The sequence below is a fragment of the Protopterus annectens genome, chromosome 2.part1 (genome assembly GCF_019279795.1).
Source record: "Protopterus annectens isolate FY-2018-M chromosome 2.part1, PAN1.0, whole genome shotgun sequence".
In the NCBI taxonomy this organism is placed as follows: domain Eukaryota; kingdom Metazoa; phylum Chordata; order Ceratodontiformes; family Protopteridae; genus Protopterus; species Protopterus annectens.
Window position 1 is genome coordinate 270,431,898 of NC_056729.1, and position 23,743 is coordinate 270,455,640.

Consider the following 23,743-nt stretch of genomic DNA (forward strand, 5'->3'; position numbering starts at 1 on the left):
GGTAGCCAACTGCGAGGCAACAGTGCTCTCTGCCTTGGAAGAAACGGTCCCAGAGAGGGATTTGGTAAGTTCTTTAATCAAATGCTCCCGGATTCTTGTGAAGTTTGCCAGGTAGTTCAGCGAACAAAGAGAAAAAGTCGCAGAAGCATAATCATGTTTGCCAAATCTGTCCAATGCCCTAGATTCTGTTAGCAGGGTGAACAGAGGAACTCTGTTCTGCTAGTTTTTTCTTGGTGGCTGCTACTACAACCACAGCATCAACTTGTGCTCCTTTGATCCAATGGAGTCTGTTCTTAGGAGGTACCAAGATGTTGTCTGCTCTCTTGGGTACCGGCTCAACACTATCAGGCTCCATCCATGCCTACTGAGAAACCAAATCAATAAGCTGATTAGTGGGTGGTGTCACCCAGGAGGCAGACAGGCCAGCAACCAAATGTCTCCAGGAATACATACTCCTCTAGAGAAGGGTAGTTGGGAGACCAACCACCCCTTTGCTTTTGAATTCTAGAATGTCTCCAAATCAGATGTCGTCAGGTGGTGATATTGGGGACCCTTCCCCTCATCAAAGCTGATATCTTCAGTGGCTGGCTCTTGAGGAGAGTCTAGGTGCCTTCTTTTGCAGTTTTTCTTCCTGGGAACTTCTTCAGTGGGATGTTCCAGAGAAGACTCAGAAGAAATCAATACACCCTGATGGGTATCCTGGTGGCTAACTTGGGCTGGCTGTCCCTGTGGTAAGGATGACTGAAGATCAAGATGCAGAGACAAATGGGCTAGGGTGGCCACAGCTGAAGAAGTTCGAGCTCTAGGGATGGAAAAAGCTCTCTCCACTACCTCGAGTGCCAAATGCCTAGCAGAGAAAACAATGGCTCCGAAATAACATGCTTACAGGCTATAAGCTCCCTCCTCCCTAAAGGCAAAGCACTCGAAGAAGGAGTCAGAGCCAAGCTGTCTAAAGCAGAGGTTCTGAGGAGTAGAGATGGCTCAGACAGCTTCGAAGTCTAGTCCAACACCTTGGATCTGGTGCTGACAGTAAAGTTCCAAGGCACTCTGAGTCGGTCCACTTACAGATGCCACCAGAGTCGATGAGACCAATATCTTCGGATTAGATGTGAATGACTCCAGAACCTTCAGACACAATAACTCTGATATCAGAGGTCGGATCAGAGAAGGAGCAAGGGGGAGGGTGTATTAAGGTCTCTGGACCCGACGGGGATGAAGCCGGGAGAACCCCCATTTGCATCTGCACTGAGAGGAACTTCCTTATTATCCTGTTGATACTGGCTTCAGTCAAACTTTTAGAAGAGCAAGTTGAGGATGCTGTGGAGGAGGGCCATGAATGGTGGTGCTATCTTGGGGAATGCTGTAAGAAGGGGGGAGTGTGGATCCATGCCAAAGAGTGGTGACTCCAAGGTGATTTCTCTTTGTGAATCTTTGGATCTGAAGATTTAGACATTTTTGCTGGAGGTTCTGAACTCGTAGCTGATGAGGTGGTAGGCTCCGGACAGCATTTCCTGGAATCTTTTTCCAGACTTCTTAAGGGATGAGCCTCAGAAGATGCTAGTCAAGTGAAGATTTAGTCGGTAGCAAGCCTCTGAGAATAAACTTAGTTTTATGGTCAATGATGGCCCTAGGGTTAAAACTCCTACAATTGTCACAGCTTGCATCAAGATGTGACGGGCTAGGCAGTATACGCATTCAGAGTATCCATCTTACAGTAGAATTTTTTGCACATTTTTTGAAACCCGTGAGTTTCTCTGACATTTTAACTAAAAGGTAGAATAATTCAGAAGCTACATTAAATCTACAGCAAAAAACAATAAAGATATATATATCTATATATATATCTATCTATATATATCTATCTATATATCTATCTATCTATCTATCTATATATCTATCTATCTATCTATATATATATATATATATATATATATATATAATTTAATCAGAAGTATACCAACTACGGTAATAACAGAAGTACCCAAAGGTTCTGGAAAGAAACTACCAACGATGCCAAAGCAAACAGGAACACCCAAAGTACTTCAGGGGAGAAGGGAAGAAATTACAAGAATCAGAAGATATAAAATAAATATATATCCAAGATATACAAGAAAAAATACAATAACAAAAGTTATCAAACTCACTAACTTGACTAGTCTAAGGTGGCAAACAAGATCCAAGGTAAATTAGGGACTAGGCCTTTATGGGAAAGGGAAGACCTCAAAAGCTTTCAGTGATCCATGAGGGTAGCAGAAGCATCCGAGTCTGATCAGATCCGAACCCAAGAGTTGAGGAACGAATGAAAATTGAAAACATCAGATCTACTATTACGGCTAAGTTTACTTACGCAACCACACCATGTTCTTTATAAGCATCACTGCAAGCAGTAGCCTAAGATATACAAGTAGATTACTACTGCTTAGAACAACAGGGAGGTGGAAGGATGAGGGTCCAGGAGCCCCTTGAGAATGACCTTATCAAAATCTGTCCTAGATAGAGAAGGAATCAAGTTTATAATGGCTTGTAAAAGTGTGCAAGAGAGTACCAAGATGCTGCTTCTAGAGTATTTCTATAACCCACCCTTTTCATAGAAGCTACAAATGAAACTAAGGCCCTGGTAAAGTGAGCTTTGATTCTTGCCAGTAATCATTTTTTTGAGGTGGGAATAAAAATAGCAGCAACAGAACAGTTTTTAAATAGTCTGCTTTGACACAGGTTGTCCTTTTGTCTTACCTTCACAAGAAATGAACAGTTCTGAAAGATTTTGTGCTGTAAAGATAATACACTGTTGTCTGTGGACATCCAAGGCAAGGAATATCCTTTTCCCCTCATTTTTAGGTTCTAAATGAAAACTCCAGCCAAGCTAGAACTTCCACTGAGTGACCTCTCAAATCTCTTGTATCAGAGGCACATGGGATATATGCAAATGAGGATTTTGAAAGAATCAAGGAAAATCAGTTCTATCCCCTTAAGTGGTTCCCTCAATGGTAATACTGAAGAGGTTAGAAATGAGGCACACCTGCAGAAGACTGAAGCTTCAAAGATAAACAATATATTAAAAGAATGTTAGCAAATTAGAATACAAACCTACTTGACAGAGTACATTGAAGATCTAAAAACACAACAGAAACAGCTACTGATGGTGCCATTATGTACTAATTTCATCATAGTAATTAAAATAAGTAACCTGCACTTGTTGGGCTTTCTCCTCCACAAGAGCAGCCTGCTTTGTAACAGCTGCTAAGGGATCATCTCTAAGGATTGTATCCTGTTCTGCTTTCAAGAAACTAACTTGATTTTCCAGCAAACTTAACTGTTCACAGAGATCCAGGTTTTTCTTTTGTTCACTGCACAGAACCTGTTAAAATAAGAACAGCATTAATTATAAATACAATTTCTGAATTCTGTTAACTGTAACTCCGTTTTTAATGCAGCACTTTAATGTAAAACAATTTAGTAGGCTACTATTAGTTTTTAACAAAAATCATGCATCTGCAGAAAGACTAGTTAAGACAATTCTGTATGTTTTCTTGAAAGCTACTGTGCAGGGAGACATGTCCTGTGAAACAGCATGTAATGACACTGCATGCCACACACAAAACTAGGACATCACCCCATCCACCATGATTATCCTAAACAAAAGAGTGAGCACACTTGCAGCAAATAAAGAAAAAAAAAATAAAAGTTTGACAGCATCACTGATAATACACATGTAGAGATAGACCTAAAGTACAGTTGTGTACACTTACCATAAATGTCGATGTTCGATTGTATTCACTGTTGCAGTAATCACACTTGGGTTATCTGCCTGCAGGTAGTCCTCAGTTGGCCAGAATACCAGAGACTTAGTATTTCTACGTCGGTTGCTGTCGCTCCAGGACTGATGTCAGGTCGGCAGGGGTATAAAATCATGCAGCCAACGCCATTATATCAGTTTTTCTTTCCCCAAATGTCAGGAGCCCTCCAAATAGGGAGCCAAGTTATGGTGGTGAAAAACACCCTCAGTAAAAAGTAAATACCAATATCCCAGAACGGGTGAGTATTAGCATAGAGAGGAGGGGAACCAGGACTCCACAGTGAATACACTCAAACAATCTACATTTATGGTAAGTGTAAACAACTGTACTATGTTCTTCGTGTTTCACTGTTGCAGTCATCACACTTGGGTAGATTCCCAAAGCTGAAGAAGGGTGGAGGCAAACAAGAAGAGTTTGGGCTGGCTAGTATGCCTTGCAGGACTGCTGTTGCAAAACCCACTCTGGATTTGGAAAAGATAGGCAGGTGGTAATGCTTGGTGAAGGTATGTACAGAACTCCAGGTAGCAGCTTCCAGGATGTCCCTGGTAGGGACTCCCCTGAGGAATGCTATAGAGGTAGAGGTTGCCCTAGTGGAATGTGTTCTGACCCCCTGAGGGGTTGGGTTTCCCATGGTGCTTGTAGAAGAAATGGATGCAGTGTGCTATCCATTTAGAAATTGTTTGCTTTGAAATGGCCTTGCCCTCTGCCCCTGGTGCAAAGCTGACTAGTAACTGGTTAAATTTCCTGAAGGGCTTAGTCCTATCCAGGTAGAATCTGAGTTGTGCACGTCCAAGGAGTGTAGGATCCTTTCCCCTTTATTTTGAGGATTAGGGAGTAGGCAAATGGATATATTGGTTGAGAGCCACACTGGACACCACTTTAGGCATAAAGGAAGGGTTAGTCCTGAAGGAAACCCTGTCAGAATGGAAAATAATGAAGGATTCCACAGCCATAAGTGCTTGCAGCTCAGACACTCTTCTAGCTGATGTGATGGCCAGAAATAAAGCGGTTTTCCAAGACAGGAAGTTCAACTCTGCTGCCGATGCAGGCTCAAAGGGGGGTAGTGTGAGCTTTTCCAGTACAAAGTTAAGGTCCCAAGCAAGGGTGGGTGCTCTCCTTGGTGGCCTTAAGTTATTTGCCCCTCTCAGGAACTGTTTGATAAGAGGGTGAAAGAAGAGAGGCAGCTCAGTGTTGTAATGAGCCGAAATGGCAGAGGCATGGATCTTAATAGAGGAGAAGGATAGGCCTCTGTGGAGTAGATCTGCTAAGTAATCCAGGATTAGAGGACGGGAGGGCAGAGTTCTGTCCTCTCCTTTAGAATGAATCCAGGAGCAGTACCTTTTCCACTTGTCAGCATAGGATTTCCTTGCACTGGGTCTTCTGGCCTCAAGAATGACGTCCAGCACCTGCTTGCTTAGGCTGGTTACTGGGGGAGATTTCAAGGAATAAGCCAGGCTGCAAGATTTAGGGTTTGCAGTTGCAAGATCTGTCCCCCCCTGCTGAGAGCGCAGGGCTGGGTTCTGGTGTAGGTGCCAGGCTGCGCAGGAATGGGTACCAGTGCTGGTGTGGCCAGTCCAGTGCAATCAGAATTGTTCTTGGTCTGTCCTGTCTTATCTTGAGCAATACTCTGGGAGAAGGGGCAGGGGGGGAAAGGCATAGAGTGAGAGGTTTACCCACTGGAAGGACAGGGCATCCACTTTCCAGGCCCTGCTGTGAGGTGTCCTGGTGCAGAATTTGCTGAGCTGGTGATTGTAGGGGGAGGCAAAGAGATTCACCTCTGGGGTCCCCCATTTCTGTATCAGAAGGTTGACGGTGCTGGGCTCTAATTGCCACTCGTGTGGGTCTAGGAGATTTCTGCTTAAGTAGTCTGTCAGCGAGTTTTGTTTGCCTGGCAGGAATTAAGCTTGCAGATCGATCTGCATGAATAAGGCAGTGTTCCAGATTGCCATGACTAGCCTGCAGAGTGGGTAGGAGTGGGTTTCCCCCCTGCTTGTTGATGTATCACATAACTCTGGTGTTGTCTGTTTTTATTAGCAGGTGTCCCGGTGAGAGTAGGCATCTGAAAGCTGTCAGGGCGTTCTGCACAGCTAGCATCTCTTTTTGGTTGATGTGCAGATGAATTTGACTTGGGCTCCAGTGGCCCTGAATGCACTTGCCGTCCATGTGTGCCCCCCAGGCATAGTCTGATACGTCTGTGGTTAGGGTCTGGATGGCGTGGGGTTAAGTAAAGGGCAGTCACTTGTTGTGGTTGCATGCTACTGCCCAACAAAGAAACTCTGTCCTTAAGGTATGATAGGAATGATGGTTTCCAGGTCCTGAGAATGTTGGCACCAAAGACTTAAGTACCACTGAAGTCTCCTCATATGCAGTTTGGTATATGGAATTAGTAGGATGCATGAGGCCATGAACCTTAGGGCCTGCAGGAGTTTCCTTGCGGATAGCTGGGTTCTGGTGGCCATTTGAGTAAAATAGTTTGTCAGATAGGCTTGTTTTTCTGGAGTGAGGAAAGCCATCTGGGATGTTGTGTCCAAGCTTGCCACCAGGAATAGAATCTTTTGACTGGGGACTAGTTTTGATTTCTTTTCACTTAAGGTGCACCCCAAGGAGGTTAAGAGTTTTTTTTTTTTTTTTACAAATGTCAGGTGCTGCAACAGCAATTCCGGACTATCTGCCTGAATCAGGCAGTCGTACAAGTACAGGTAAATTTGAATATTTCACTGTCTGCAGTATGCAATGGCTTGGGCGAGGCATTTTGTGAATACTCTGGGAGCAGTGGATAAGCCAAAGGGAAGTAGAGAGAAATGATAATGCATAGACCCTGCCCTAAAGCGTAGGTATTTTCTGCAGGACTCCCTTATAGGGATGTGCAGATAAGGCTTCTTTTAAGTCTAGGGTGGCTAAACCAAGCATCTTTGGCTAGCATAGGCAGACGTTGCTGCAGGGTGAGCATTTTGATTTTTGGTACCTCCAAGAAGGTGTTGAGAATTGAAAGGTCTAGAATCGGGTGCCAAGTGCCCTCCTTTCTGGGTACCAGGAAAAGTCTGGAATAGAATCCTTGACCTATCTGTTCTGCTGGAACAGGCTGAATAGCCCTTATAGATAAGGTGGGATTGAACTAGGTTTTGTGCCTCTGCCCACTGGTTTGGAGGGAGGTCCGGGAACCCTTTTGGGGTTGGCAGTGAATGGAAGTAGAATTTGTACCCCTAGGATACAGTGTTGAGGACCCATCGGTCTTTGATGATGGAAATCTAGTTTTGTGCATGAAGGGCAAGTTTTCCTCCTAGGGGAGGAAGCAATTGGGCAGAGGCGGGGAGTGCAGTAGAGAAGTCATTGGAAATTATTTCTGTAAGGGGGGTGGCTTAGCATTCCCTGCTTTAGAGGTGGAGGCACTTCACTGCTTAGATCTCTGCATACTCTGAGACTGTAGTCTGGGCGGGGTCTGTTTCCCATGGGTCTAGTATGAGATGGCCTTGAGGGGGCTAGAAAGGCCCAATGATTCGAAGGGCAATGCCTACTGAATCTAGGAGGCTGTACTTGCAAAAATTCTGACTGTCTGCATAGATTTAGCTTTTTCTTCCATCTTTTTAATAACCTCTTCTGCTTTGGTGCCAAACAGATTGTCCTTGTTCAAAGGAGCATCTAATAACTTTGATTTGACATGGTCTGGCAAGGTCTGCTCCTTAAGCCAAGTATGCCTTCTCAGTACAGAACCAGTGACTGCTGCCCTGAAAGATGCTTCTAGGGCATCAAAGCCACACTGCAATGTATCCTTGCTCACTTGGCTTGCAGAATGTGTAAGCACTTGCAATTCTTTATTTTCTGCACAGTCTGTAAAGGTAGCTATTTATTTGCTTAATGAGTTCCAGAATATGTTGTTGGTACTTCAGCATGTGAAACTGACAATTCAAAGCCCTAATGGCGAGAGTTGCCGAGGTATATACTTTCTTACCCCATCTGTCCAAAGCTCTGGATTCCCTGTCCGAAGGGGTGGGATTCTTAGCTGTAGTTGCTTTGATACCTTTAGGCTCCTGGGAGATTACCTCTGGGTCAGCAGTAGGATTTTTGAAAAGGAATTTGAGAGAGTCACTTACTCTGTAGTACCTGTCTGGTTTCCTAGGAGCAGGGGGTAAACTGGATTCCATAAAGACATCACCGACAACATCCAAGACTGGCAGTACTGCTAAATGCCTATGTTGTGGCAAATCTAGAAATTCTTTGAGTATCTTTTTTGGATTGAGGATAGTCTTGGCATTCCCAATGGAAATGCACTAAATGTATGTAGAGTTTCACCAAAAGAAATGTCCTCTGGAGGAGAGCAGAGGGAATGGATTTCTCTGTATCAGACTCCTCATAAGCAGATAAGGGCATGTCTTCATAATCAAATACCTCAGTCTCGTCAGACTCTTGGTCTGTTGAGGCTGCTGGGGACTGGTCTTTTCTTTTAGCAGAGGGAGGCTGGCTTCCCCTAATCAGCATAATTAGGTCTTCTGCCATTTTAAGCATTTAATGTTGTGGCAAGGGAGCAAAGTGCATGCTCTTGGGTCTTCGGTTTTCTAGGCGTAGCACGTACTTTAGGCCTTACAAACTCAGTAGCTATAGACAGAACTGAAGATGCAAAAGAAGTCAGTATGTGAAGAACATCGGTAATGCGAAGTACTTCCTCAGAAGCCAGTGCCAGCTCAGTGGCTCCAGACCCATCCAAGGTAGAGACATCCACAGGTTCCATAGTCGAAAGAAGAGTCTTGCGGCAAACTGAACCGGTCTCGGTAGAGGCCTGCGAATCCACTGAAGCGGGCATGAGGGGCTGCAAAATCGCCTCACTGAGTACTGGCAGACTGGCGACTAGCTTAAGGGAAGCGTCGTCAGCAACTTTGGACCCGTGTGGTCTGTATGTCTTTAACCTTACTTTTTTTCAGAATATCGGAATTCAAATGGCTTACCGAAGCCATTTCCGAATACAGAGATCAAGAATGAAAGTATTTAGCGACAAAAAGGGCCCTACGACAGATGGTTCGGGTGTTGAACAAGGCACAAAACCGACAGTGAGGTCCGTCGTGGTCTGGGCCTAAACAGATGACACAGTAAGAATGAAGATGTCAGTGTGGTATTTGCTTTCCACAGGCAAGACAATTGTTAACTTTTTCTGACAATGGTTAAAGCAAGAAAAAAGGATTCCCAATGGTGTACTTAGCTTTAGAAGAATTCAAGATGATTCAGTTCATAAATGAACAACTGAGGCAGCGGCCGACCAGCACTCCAGCGAACTGCTTCTGCTACGGGCTCCTCGGCAAGAAAGACTGATGTAATGGCATCGGCTGCCTGTTTTTCTACCCCTGACGACCCAACATCAGTCCTGGAGTGACAGCAACAGACGTAGAAATACTAAGTCTCTGGTATTCGGGCCGACTGAGGGCTACCTGCAGGCAGATAACCCAAGTGTGATGACTGCAACAGTGAAACAAAGAACATCAGAGTAAACTCCAACAGCAGTGGCTATAGGGGAGGCACAAAATAAACTAGATGAAACGAAAGAGCAAAAACCTGTTAAAATGAACCCTGGGGACCCTCACTGATGGTGCTATGCTGCAATGAATCTTATATATTTCACCAGGGTGTAAGCAGTAGAACCAAAGGAAATCCAGTCCTTTAACTGCTATCAAGATGAGGCATAGTAATGGTGTGAATCAGCAAGTGGCAGTAAAACAGATGTTTGTGATGGAAATGTTTCTGATATGCAGGAAGCAACAAAGCCTCTGCAAAAATCAGCATTTGCGTATAAGTACTAAGCTGTTGGATGATAAAGTAATTTTCTTGGTTTTTCACTTGGACAGATTTCCCCTGAGAATGCTGGGCTTATCAGTTCCAGAGCAAACAATAGAAACAGCTATTCAATTTCCCTAAACTCATCACCCTCTTAAAAGAGAACTGCATCCAGAGACTCAAAAAAAATCTTATTTCATCATGGTTTGGTGTTTCCTACATTTTACCATCACTCTGGGACTACTTACATGTTTTTAAATATTGTTATACTCCATTTCTGAGTCTGACAACATGGAGTCTAGCAACTTGGAGTAATTCTAATAGTTTAGTCTGCCTCTAGGTATCCCACAATGTAATGCTTGTCTGTAAAAAATATATCACACAGGCCTCTTTCTAAAGCTCCTGTTACTACATTGATTTTTCATGTATACACTGCTGCTTTCAATTATTTAGTTTTAAGTAACATTCCATGCCATTCAATGAGTACTTAAAACACAAACAATGCGAATGCCACAGAACAGACTTTCAAAGTGCTTTTTACTGCCACTTCTTTTTAGAATGGCTAAACTGCAGTCATAGCCGGCTTCAGGCACCAGCAAGCCCTGCGGTCACTAGGGGCCCCCAACCAGAGCCAGTTATCTTATTTTGATATTTTGTAACATGCCTATCTGGTTATTACTTCTTTAATTTTCATCCCAGTCAAACCTTAGAGGTGTGCACAGGAGGTCATTATAGCTTGTGTTTGGGTTGAGGATCGTGTGGCCATTGGTTCTTTTACTTTCCTCACATATGTCAGAGGTGTACAAAGAAGGTTATTACTGCTCATGTAGGGGCAGTATAATGTCTAGGAACAACAAAACAGAAAACATTACTAAAACAATTATTTGTTTTACTTTTCTCATAATCACATTAATAATCTTAACCACAATTTATGTTCAAGTCTTCATTGGATGAAAAAGTTGTTTAAAAGGAAAAAAAAACTTAAAATGTGAGAAAAGGAATGAAAAGGTAATGGTCATGATGTGGGAGCCCAAGATGGGGGGAAACAGGGGGGAGTACTGGAGGGGTGTGTGTGTGTGTGGGGGGGGCTGAAACAGTAGACCTAAGAGGCACCATTTCACCTAAGCCCAGCCATGTACATAGAGTTGTTGTAATGTATCATTGTAGCAACTAAGTACCAGTAACTAGTCCCTTTGTGAGATGGGCCAACAAAGTGTGGTACACAGGCCTGTTATAATTTAAGAGCACTGGAGCTACAGATCAGTCTGTGTACACTACTACTAAAGTTTGCAAAACAAACAAAAATGTTGCTTAGGAGGGGTGGCAGTGACAGGGTGATACTATGAATGGAAGTGCCTAGGGGGGGCTCCTGAATTGACATTTGCTGGGGGTGTCCACAATGGTAACACTGGCCTTAACTGTAGTCTTTTGTGAAGCCTGAATTGTACCATTCTGGCATCTTCCATCCCCCTTCACACCCAACTTCCCTAGCTGTCAAAGTGCCAAGGGTCATTTGAGCTGTTACCTGCTGTGATTGACAGCTCACAGCAGGAGACCTGACTCATGTACTGTTTTCTTGTTCTAGCTTTTACTTTATCTATGGGTAGGGGAGGGACCAGGGAGCTGTGACATGACATCATGGGCGGTTTTTTTAAGATGGTAGTGGTGATGTCGGTTTGGGGAGGCAATTGGCCAGAAAACTTTATTCAATGGTTTACTATCAAAATGTTGATGATGAGGTCGCCGAACACAGACATGACGAATGGCAGTTGGCCGATGACAGTGTTGCCAAACGTTGGGAAAGCAACAGTACATATCAGTGAATGCCAATGTACGAGTTTAACTTACGATTCACCTACATTGATGTCACATTCGATATTCGGCATAAATGTCGAATCTACTGAATTCATTCAGCAGATTCAGCATTTATGCCTAATTAGTATTCAGGAATTTGTGATTTCCATTCGGGGTTTTGATAGTAAACTTGATTCAGTGGCCTTGATGACATCAATGAATTGGTGACTGCAGCAAGCTTTTCCAGGGTGGGATAAGTTTTATGAAAGTGAAACCACCTCAGTACAGTAAGGTGCTGTTCTAGTGGAGAGAAACAGTCAGTTTAAAATATTTTAAATGCTATATTTTTTTCATAGCAGGGACAGTAAATAGGAGAGAAAAAGGACAGAGAAGTTGAGAATTTAATAACAGAATCCCATTGTTGTCCTTTAAGCTTTAACATTCGGATTAAATCGCAATTTACACAATGAAATAGGTAAACGCACATTAACAAAAAAAAAAAAAAAAAAAAAAAAAAAAAACATGACATTTTCAGTCGTGCATAGAACAAAAACTGCTTTTAAAAAGAGATAAATATTAGGGCATATAAAATACTGCACTATAACTACAGGAATCAAAGGAAGCTAGAAAAAATTGGAAAAGTGACTGGAAATGTAATTTATGAAAAAAATAAGATGAGATGACATCTGTATGACAAAGTCCAGAAGGTTTAAAGGGGCATTATCTCAGATTTTTTTGCTAGAGGAGTTTGTTCACTTAGAGGCAATGTTTTCAAAGAGCCTTTTTGCATAATGCAGGTTAGATTATACAAACTCTCAGTGGGGTTTGTTATAGAAAGTGCTAAGAGCTTGCAGTTGAAGTCTGTTCTTTTGTATTTTCCTTCCCCCACTCATGAGCAACTAGATTGGTTGAAAGACTGGAATTTACTCAGCTAGAGACACTATCTTGTCGCACACAGACCTGGAGCCTCTTTATCAATTAAATTATATCTACTTTACTATGTACTTGTTTTTGCAAAACTGTGTCTAATAATTATTCAAGCCTAGGTAATAGTATTTTTTTTTCATGCTTGTTGCTACAAATCTTTTTCACTCCACTGGCAATTATTTTTCATATGGTCTGTTATTAGTGTTGCGTGTTACTGTGTGTTCACATAACTGCACATTTATAATCATACAGATTTTCCTTCATTTTACAGCACAGCATTACTTTGGACAGCTGTGCCTTGCAAAGAAACCTGTTGAGTAGCAAATGTCCTAATATTTTTCTTCTTCTTCTTTCGGCTTTTCCCGGTTAGGGGTCGCCACAGCGGATCACCTGTCCAGTCATGATTGGCAGTAGAGTTTTACAGTGTCAAGTTGCCAGCCTGGCGCCCAACTTTCCACAGAAGGTGCAAGCACTTATGCCTAGGGCCAATTTAGAGTGTCCAATCCACCTACAGCAAGTCTTTGGGATGTGGGAGGAAACCGGAGCACCCGGAGAAACCCACGCGACCACAGGGAGGACACGCAGACTCCGCACAGAAGGCACCCCAGCAGAGCATCGAACCGGAGAACCTGTTGCTGTGAGGCGTCAACGCTAACCACTGCACCACTGTGACCGCCCCATAAAAAAAAAAAAAAAAGTAAAAAAGACTTGCAATTCAAGGCACTCTTGAATACCTACAAATTTTGTATACATATCTGATAATGCAGGTCTTTTAGTGAAACTATATATGCAGTGCACATAAGTTTTAGAAGTGCACTTTAAGGTTACTTCTGTAATTGCAAACTCGTATGTTACCAGCTAGACAGCAAACTGGCTAATGAGCACAGCCAACTCTTATTTGGTAGGCATGCTCTCTTCGAAAAAGAGTACTTACCTGTGGTATCCCCAAGTAATCAATTTCAGGATCACTTGCCTTTGGTATTTACTTCTACAGTGTTAAGGCTGACCAGATTTGGAGTTGTCACTACCTCACCGTCTGACTTCCCAGATTTTTCAGGAGGGACTAGCATGCAGCAGTAAGTGGTATCTGAAGCACAGCCTAAAACTACATGCCCAAAAATGCAGCACCAGCACGATGTCTTTAGCCAAAACTGACCTGGTCATTAGGGACCCGAGCACTTTCGCTGACAGTTATTCTTGGATTGTTACATATCCATTAATGCTAGGAAATCTTTTTACCTAATCACTAGGGGTGATTAATAGAGTATAAAGTCCCCTATGTTATGTACTTGTCTAAGCACATGACCCTGAGAGACTGCATTGTTTTCTCATTACAATAATCAAGTGTAAGCCGTTCTTCTGCTACCCAGTCAGCTTTAAAGCACTTTGTATTTTTTCTGTTTTCCTATAGACTCTGGAGAGGTAATCTCTGCCTAACCTGCACAGTCTCAAAAGATTCAGTGCACTGTCACCTGCTGCATATCCGCAGAAATATAACATTCTAAACACCTGTTCAAGAGAACTCGTCTAATGCAACATAAACAGGACCTGCCGGCAAGGTAAATATATATATATATATATATATATATATATTTATGTATCCCAGACAATCCCATGTTAACAGAAAAAAACTTCCTTTGGCTATAAAGCAAAGTAGCTCCATAACCCTCTTTAAGCATACCCTGGATGCATGGATGGGCAGTCATAAATATAGCCCCAGTCTGGCCCCTGAAGCCATCACTGAAACGGGCCTAAAACTAGGTATAAATTAGTCATGCTAATCGATACTTACAATATGGGATACTACATCAAGCTGTGGTCGTGCAGCAGTAGCGTTATCGCCTCACAGCAAGAGGTTCTCCCGTTCGATTCTCAGCAGGAGCGCCTTCTGTGTGGAGTCTGCATGTCCTCCCCACAGTCGAGTAGCATTCGAAAGACATGTGTGAATGGGCGTGCCTTCGTTGAAGGTTGGGCGTCAAGCTGGCACCTCGGCACCATAAAAATCTACTGCTAATCATTAGCAGACCGGAGTTCCGCTGTGGCGACCCCTAACCGGGAAAAGCTGAAAGAAAAACACAACATGGCTAGGCTACTAATGCTCCCCTCTGGATCAGTAGCCTATTGTTAACCCATGACTCTATGAACCTAATGTGTACATTAATAGCATAATCTAAGGAACTGTGTTTTGAAAGCGTACAGACAACTGAAAACATGCTAATAAAGTAGGCATATGTAAATTTGTAAAACCGGTAAAAATACATTTAAATCCATCAAAACCCTTCCATAAAGTTCCGCAGTATCTACTGAAATCAGAAGCACAGAGAAAAAATAGTGCCAACTGAATGCCAGTGCAGCTAAAAGCCTTTGTAATACTCCTATTTTCCCTATTAAAAATAAAATACTTACAGGTTTGTGCAACATTTGAGGGCTGTAGACAATGCAGTATTACCACGTTTTCCTTGGGTTCCAAAATCCAGCAACGATATTTAGTAGCATACCATCTACAGCACAATATTTTTCTGTAAAAGATCTCTGTTCAGCATTCTTTTCTATACCTATCCATCTTGAAAGTCTGTTTACGTTTACTTATGAGGAACAGTAGTATACATAAACATGGCTGCCACAAGGATACACTAAATCTCTTTCATTATTTCCTCAAATTCTAAAAAATATTTAAAGGATGAGACATTTCCAGGTGGGTCTGTGTTAGTGCAATATGTAAATAATTTACTAATAGCATCCGATTATTTTAAGCAGTATTAGCACTACACACACACATATCTATATCTATCTATATATAGGTTCATAGGTAAGTACTAGGCTATCGGCCCTGGGGCCTATACAAGCCCAGCCTGGCTTTTGCCACCCAAGAAAATAATTTTCCTGTGCCACTGTCGAGCAGAGCCACAGAGGTGATCCCCGAGGTGAATTTCCTATTTCCCATCCAATCAAGATATTTCTTGAAGAGTGCTAATGAGCTTTGCTTGATATAGATAGGTAGTTTATTCCAGACTATGAGAAGTCTCTGGGACAGGAATCTATCCCTCCGGCATGTTCTGTTTATTGTGGTGACAAGGTTTAGGTCCCTAGAACGTGTAAGCTCGGAGGGATTGGGATTTCTTTAAGTGGAGCATGTCCAACAGCTCTGGGTTTGACATAGCTTTGTATGTTAGGTAGAGATGACCTCTGAGTGGGCGATATGCGACAAAGTAAAGCTGGAGTTTTTTGAGACGGTCTGCGTAGGGCATCTGTTTGAGGCCGGTAATCCTCTTTGTGAGGTATTTCTCTGGCCTTTCCAGTTGTTGTAGATGTCTTGTGAGGTACATACCAAAAGGGGCGTTGTAGTCTATAATGGGTCTAATGAATGATGAGTAGAGGGGAACAATGACCGCTTTTTTTCTGGATGAGAAACCTTTTGTGATGAGGTATGCCACGTAGAAGGATTTCCTGACTACTGTGGCGATCTGATTATCAAAGGAGAGACTACTGTCCACCTGTGTCCCAAGGTCTCTTATCACACTTTCGGTATTAAGTATACTACCGCCTATGTTATAGTTCATGGGTACAGAGTTTTTACCAAAGGGGAGATATATATACACACACAAAATGAATAATCAATACATTTGTTTGAAACAAAACATGAAACAAACTCATTGGTGATTATCATTATCGCCACCTAAATTATCTAAAAAAGTAATGGTAAAGGTAAAACAATTTGACTCCCTTCTGTGTTGCATAGTTGCGTGCACATCTCAAAATATATATACACATACATACATATGTGTAAGTATACATTATGTATACATGCAGGCATATATACAAATGTTGTCTTTCGGCTTTTCTCGGTTAGGTGTCGTCACAGAGGAACTCCGGTCCGCTAATGATTGGCAGTAGATTTTCATGGTGCCGAGTTGCCAGCTCGACGCCCAACCTTCAATGAAGGCACACCCATTCACGCATGTCTTTCGGAACGTCACTCGACCCACGGGGAGGACATGCAAACTCCACACAGAAGGCACTCCCCGCACTCCAGCCGAGAATTGAATGGGAGAACCTCTTGCTGTGAGGCAATAACACTACCGCTGCACCACCACGGCTACCACATGCATATATACAAATCTTTACGCTTTTTTGCTTGAGTAGTGTACATGCACAGGCCTGTGTGTATGTATGCACATATGCAACTTATTTACGTATGTATACATCCTATAATTAATAGACATGGTTGACAACACTGATATTCACACTGATATTCACACATACCAAAATAATTTTTTTTCATGTTCACCCACAAATATGATGCTTATGAAAGTATATACTAATGACCACACAAATTTTCATACTCCCAGAACTGTGCTACAAATCTCTTAACTGGATATGCCCTGCATAACAACGCTTACTGCAAAGTTTACCCTTACACAGTATGCTATTTTTAATTTCTGAATACTTCCCTAATGTGTTTCTTGTCCTGTAAGAGTGCCAACAATGTACACACAGTATATAGTACCTCTGAACAAACATTTAACTGTGTATTTTTATAAAAAAATAAAACAAATAGATTAGTACTATACTCTCAAATGTATCACGAATTAAACAATCTCTGTATGAAATCATTTAATTTATTCCCATTATTCTGCACAATAGCCCAGTCCTGGAATACACTTCCAAACCACATAACCACCACGACCTCTCCAAAACAATTTAGGCACCTTCTAAAAAACACTACTATAATAATTGGCTATGCTCATGCTACTCCCCAGGATAATCCAGACCATGGCAAATCATTAAGATCTCCACCCATATATATATATATATTGAATCCTACAAAGCACTGTAAAGTTCCATGTAGAATCAATCTCTACTGTCCATATGAATGAAGAATTCTTCCTTACAAAACTGAACCCTAATAAACATATTGTATCCTAACAATTAAACAACCAACTCTAGAACTTTTTCCTTAGCAAACACCTGCTCTTTTCATGTTCTTCCTACTAGGGAATAAAAAAAAAAAAGATATTAATTACTTTCTGTATGACTGCCTACTTATGACTTTTTGTGTAGACTAAGAATCTAGCAATCATTTTTATGTGACCTATGTATTATGTGATATTGAACTGTGTATGACTATTTGCTGCATAGAATCACACTGACAACTTGCAACTTTGACATTAACCTCTATTGATGCTTATTACATCTGTACCAAATGATTTAACAAACTTGTAAATTAACTAACTTGGAGCTTTTCTCCCTGGGCCTCCGCTGAAAATGTACCTGCGTCCATTCGGGCTCTCCCGGTTAACAAATGTAAAATAAAAATAAATAAAAATATTCAGTTGTTTGTTTAAATATTAATTTCACTTTGGTAACCATGTAAGTGGATTGGCTGACAGACTCTTCAGTCACAACCTGACCCTCCACGGTACAAGACACAAACAGAAAATGGAAAACGGAAAGTATTATACACTTTCTGAAAGAATGTCAAATAGTTTGGCAAAATGCGGAAGTGGAATTTAAGCAAGATGACAGATAAAAATATAGGAAATGGAAGTGAGGGCAAGTTAGAACTATAAGACCAAAATAATAAACCTAGACAGAAAAATTAAACAGTGTGAGACAAGACCAGGAAAACTGTGAAAAAAAGTTATATAAAGATAGTTTGCATAATAGTACTGAAAACATGCAAACTAAACAGTTTTAGCTGCACAAAGGTGGTGGAAAATTGTGCTAACATCACCATGTTAACTTCAGAAACTGAAATTAAATTATATTGAAAAATAAATATGCACACTGGACACAAAGTACAGGGATGAAACAGAATTAATAACGATGACCCGAGAACACTTCAACATGAACTTACAATATCATTACATTTGTTAGTCAGCAGGTCATTAAAGCATGAGGAGATCCCTCAAGATTGGAGGCATGCGCGTGTTCAACTCATATTTAAGGGATAAGGGAACAGGACTAACCCAGAATCACAGAGACACACAACTTAAGATTGGAGACATGCACTTGTTCAACCCATATTTAAGAGACAGGGGCACAGGACAAACCCAGTGTCACAGAGAAAGTACAGTTTTGTACCTACCATAAATGTAGATGCTCAAGTGGTTATACTGCTGCAGTCATCACACTTGGGTTATCCTGTCAGGCGGTCCCGCAGTCGGCCGAATCCCAAAGTCTTGGTCCGGCGTCGGTTGTCGCTGCCTCTTCCCTGACGTCAGTGCGACAGGGGTATAAAAGAGACAGCCGACGCCATTTTCTTCAGTTTTTCTTGCCCCAGATGTCAGGTGCCCCTAAGTAGGAAGGCAATACAATAGCTATGCAACAATACCTTAGTAGATAAGCAATAGAACTAGCTGTTAGCAAATACACCATATAGACATGCATCCAAAAGATTGAAGTACATGGAGTTGTAACGAACACCCTGGTATGTAGAGGGGATGGAGGGAGGGTAACCAGGACTGCAGCAGTATAACCACTCGAACATCTACATTTATGGTAGGTACAAAACTGTACTATGTTCATCGTGCTATACTGCTGCAGTCATCACACTTGGGTAGAATCCCAAAGCTATGGAAGGGTGGCTGGTACTAAACTGGGTTAGGTGATGCTAGGATGCCCTGCAGAACTGCAGTGGCAAAACCAGCCCTGGTTTTGGAGTATAATGGAAGGTTGTAGTGCTTGGTAAAGGTGTGCACTGAACTCCAAGTAGCTGCCTCCAGAATGTCTTTGGTTGGAACCCCTCTGAGAAAGGCTGCTGAGGTTGCAGTAGCCCTGGTAGAATGGGATCTAATATTGACAGGCACTGCCTTCCCAGGGTGCGAGTAACAAAAGCGGATACAATGTGCTATCCATTTGGAGACGGTCTGTTTTGAAATAGCCTTTCCTTGTGAACCTGCAGCATATGATACAAAGAGTTATCAGTTTTTTTGAAGATCTTTGTCTTATCTAAATAGTAACGTAGCTGTCTGTGAATGTTCAAAGAGTGAAGGAGCCTTTCTCCTTTATTCTGTGGGTTAGGATAAAAGGTGGGTAAATGAATGGTCTGATTCAAGGCCACACTGGATTCTACCTTGGGCATGAAGGTAGGGTTAGTTCGTAAAGAGACTCTGTCCTGATGAAAAATGATGAAAGGTTCCACTGCCATAAGTGCTTGTAGTTCTGAGACCCTGCGTGCTGAGGTAATAGCCAGTAACAAGGCTGTTTTCCAAGACAAGTACTGTAGTTCTGCTGAGAATGCTGGTTCGAAAGGAGGTAGTGTTAACTTTTCTAAAACGAAGTTCTGGTCCCAAGTTGGTGGTTTTCTGGGGGGGGGGGGGGGGTCTTATATTCTTAGCCCCTCTGAGAAACTGTCTAAGTAAAGGATGCGAGAAAATTGGGGGATCCGTATTATATTGAGCTGAAATGGCTGAAGCATGGATCTTAATGGAGGAGAAGGAAAGGCCTTTGTGTAACATCTCAGTTAGGTATTGCAGTATGTGAGGAATGTTTGGAATCCAAGGATTGTGACCTTTAGCCTGTTGCCATGCACAAAATCTTTTCCATTTGTCTGAGTAAGTCTTCCTGGTGCTGGGCCTCCTGGCCTCCATAATTACATTCAGGACGTCCTTTGAGAGAAGTGTTGATTGATAATTTAAGGAATTCTCCATGCAGCTAAATTTAAAGTTCTGAGCTGGCTGTGACGGGTTTGATAGTTTTTCTGAGTCAACAGTAGTGGGAATTGAGGCAAGATCCATGGAGGGCTGAGAGTCAAGTTCCTTAGCAATGGGTACCAGTGCTGGCGTGGCCAGTCCGGAGCAATGAGGATCATTTGTGGTCTGTCTGATCTGACCTTCAGTAATACCTTGGTCAAGAGGTAGTGAAGGGAAGGCATAGACTGTCAGTGTTGTCCAACTGAATGATAGAGCGTCCACTTTCCAGGCTAGGGAGTGCTAAGTCCTTGTGTAGAATTTTTGTAATTGGCAATTGTTGGGGGATGCAAATAGATCTATGTCTGGACATCCCCATCTTTGAGTTATCATTGAAAATACTTGTGGGTGTAGTCTCCTTTTGTGGGGGTCTGCCATGTTTCTGCTTAATTCGTCTGCCAATATGTTTTCCTTTCCTGGCAGGAATTGTGCTTGTAGTTGTACTTGGTAGGTCAAAGCTGTGTTCCATAAGGTCATAGCCTGTGTGCATAAAGGGTAGGAGTGTGTTCCTCCCGGTTTATGTACCACATGACTGTGGTGTTGTCTGTCCTTATTAGAAGTTGTCCTGGATGCAAGAGGTCCTTGAAGGCTGTCAGGGCATTTAGCACAGCTAGCATCTCCTTTTGGTTGATGTGAAGATGCATTTGTTTTGCAGACCATTTGCCCTGTATGCACTGTCCAGCCATGTGCACTCCCCAGGCGTAGTCTGAAGAATCTGTTGTCATGGTTTGGTTTGCTGGGGGTAAGACGAAAGGAAGACCCTTGTTTGCTTGACATGCTTGAGCCCACCATAGGAACTCCTTTTGAAGGCAGGGAATGATAGGTATATTTGTTTCGAGACCATACACTTTTCAGGTACCATTGTAATTTTCTCATATGCAGCTTTGCATATGGGAATAGTTGAATGCATGATGCCATGAACCCCAATGCCTGCAGGATTTTCCTTGCAGTGAGCTGGGTAAAAGTTGCTAGCTTTTTGAAGTATTGAGTCAATTTCTTTTGTTTGTCTGGCGTGAAGTAAGCCATCTGGGCCGTTGTATTTAAGCTGGCACCCAGGAATATTATTTGTTGCGAGGGTATTAGTTTTGATTTCTTTTTGTTTACTGTGTACCCTAGGCAACTGAGCAGCTGTGTTACAAAAGCCAGATGTTTTAATAGAATGTCCTTGCTGTCCGCTTGGATCAAGCAGTCGTCCATATATGGGTAAATTTGTATTCCTCGTTGTCTGCAATATGCAATTACTGATGCCAGGCATTTCGTAAATACTCTGGGCGCAGTAGATAAGCCAAAGGGCAGTGCAGAGAATTGATAATGCGTTGTACCTGCCAAAAATCTGAGGTATCTTCTGCAATCTTGTCTGATAGGGACATGCAGGCATGCCTCTGAGGTCCAACGTTACCAGTCAAGACTCCTTGCCCAGCATGGGAAGGAGCTGCTGTAGAGTGAGCATTTTGAATTTGGGTATCTCCAGGTATGTGTTCAGAATTGAGAGGTCTAAGATGGGCCTCCAGGCTTTGTCCTTTCTTGGGACTAGAAACAGTCTTGAGTAATAACCTTGACCTTGCTCTTTTGTAGGTACCTCTTGAATTGCTTTCATATCCATGAGAGCTGAAATTTGCGTTTGAGCCTCTGACCATTGGTTTGGAGGCAGATCTGGCATGCCACTCATCCGAGGTAAAGTGTGGAAATGAAATCTGTAGCCTCAGGTAATAAATGTCCAGAATCCATTTGTCCTTTGTTATGATGTGCCAATTTTGTGGAAATAGAGCCAGTTTCCCTCCCAAAGGTGCTGCCAGGGCAATTTTGCTTGGCAGGCGAAGAGGGAAGTCATTGTGTTTGTTTCCTGAAAGGTTGAAATCTTTCGTCTCCACCTCTTTGAGTTGCTGTATGCCATTGTCTAGGACTGAAAGAACCTTGTGGCTGGCCTCTGCCCCTTGGGCGCCTGTACCTTCCTCTTTGGGGTCTGTCTGATGCAGGAAAGGACCAGTTTTTTGATGGCCAGTTTCTGCTGAAACGAGGAGGTTGTACCTGTAAAAAATCTTTAACTGTTTGCATAGATTTTGCCTTTTCTTCCATTTTCTTCAAAACATCCTCTGCTTTGACACCAAACAACACATCTTTCTGCAATGGGGCATCCAATAACTTTGCTTTGACATGTTTTGTAAGGCTTGTTCTTTAAGCCAAGCATGCCTACGTATGACAGACCCTGTGACAGCTGCTCTACATGAGGCTTCCAATGAATCAAAACCACACTGTAAGGTATGTTTTCCCACTTGTTCTGCTGCATGCAGCAAATCCTGTATCTCTTTCAAATCTAGTTGATCTGAGGGATCAGCTTCTGCTTTAACTGTGCAATCAAATATTGTTGGTATTTTAGCATGTGGAATTGGCAGTTTAATGCCCTCATGGCCAAAGTGGCAGAAGTATACACTTTCTTTCCCCATCTTTCTAATGCTCTGGAATCTCTTTCAGAAGGGAGTGGAGTCTTAGCAGTAAAGGCCTTAACCCCTTTGAGACCCTGGGAAATGGTCTTGGGGTCTGCATTAGGGCTTTTGTATAGAAACTTATGAGTATCAGGAACTCGGTAGTATCTGTCTGGTTTAGCTGGAGTTGGAGGTAAGGAATCTGGATTTAAACTGGATTCAGAGAAAACATAATCCAAAATGTCTAAAACTGGAGGAATTGCCAGGGGTCTATGCTGTGGAAGAAAAAGAAACTCACGGAGTCTTTTCTTGGAGTCAGAGCAATCTTGGCCTTCCCAGTGGAAGTGTTCCCTCATGGTGTGTAAAGTTTCCCCAAAAGAGTAGTCTTCGGGGAGGGAGGGACAGAGGGAATGGACTCTTCGGCATCTGAGTCTTCATAAGGAGGGAAGGAGTAATCCTGGTCATCAAAGTTGCCTGAGGAAATGGATGCTTGGTCAGAGGAAGGATAATCTTCCTCCAGTCTAGGCCTTTTGTCAGGTGGGGGTTGGGATCCCCTTATAAAGGTTATTAAATCCTCTGCCATCTTATGCATCTGTTTTTTAGGCATAGGGGCCTGTGGGGGGTGTGTGGCCCCGGTTTTCTAACTTTCAAGGGGGCTTTGAGCTTAGCATAAAGCTTGGCAGAGGCAGTTGTCGGTTTGAAAACACCCTCTGAGACCGAAGGTCTATTCAAAGTTTCCGGATCCCCGTCGGGGCTGGCATCCGAGGAGTGAGGTGGAACCGGATCCTGAGGCCTAACGGTTTCGGTTTGGGATGCCGTCAGAAATTCTGAATCAGCGGTAGTCAGGGGCTGCGAAGGCGCCTCGCTGAAAACCGGAGAACCGGCGTCAGGCCTTGCTGAGGCCTCGGTATCTGGTCTTGGCCTTGGCTGCCGGTCCTTATCTTTGCGTTTTTTAATCATTGCTGATGTCGGTTGCTCCGACGGCATGCTATAATTAAATTTTCTGCCAAAATAATGCTGGGCGAATTCTGCCCGACGCTTTATTGTACGTTTGTTGAACCTAGCACAGAACCAACAACCAGAGACGTCGTGGTCTGGGCCTAGGCAAGGAATACAATAAGAATGAAAATCCTTATGAGGTATTTGCTTCCCACAAGAAATACAATTATTAACTTTGTCTGACATCGGTCTGAGGCAAGAAAAGTTTCCCCAACAGGGTACTAAGCTTTAGAGAAGACTTCAGGCTGAAACTCGATTCGAAAATTTCAGGAGCTGGCCAACCGGCACTTGCGAACTGCTTCTGCTTCAGGCACCATGCGGCAAGAAAGACTCAAGAAAATGGCGTCGGCTG

General features: G+C 42.7%; 1 protein-coding gene across 1 annotated transcript in view; it reads right to left on the reverse strand.

The window, feature by feature from the left end:
- The window catches only part of CENPE (centromere protein E), a 3,008,010-nt gene that overhangs the window by 801,335 nt on the left and 2,182,932 nt on the right, over nucleotides 1–23,743 (reverse strand). The window contains exon 42 of the mRNA XM_044063442.1: nucleotides 3,188–3,358. Coding sequence (XP_043919377.1) covers nucleotides 3,188–3,358 — 171 coding nt within the window. The remainder of the gene's footprint in view (nucleotides 1–3,187; nucleotides 3,359–23,743) is intronic.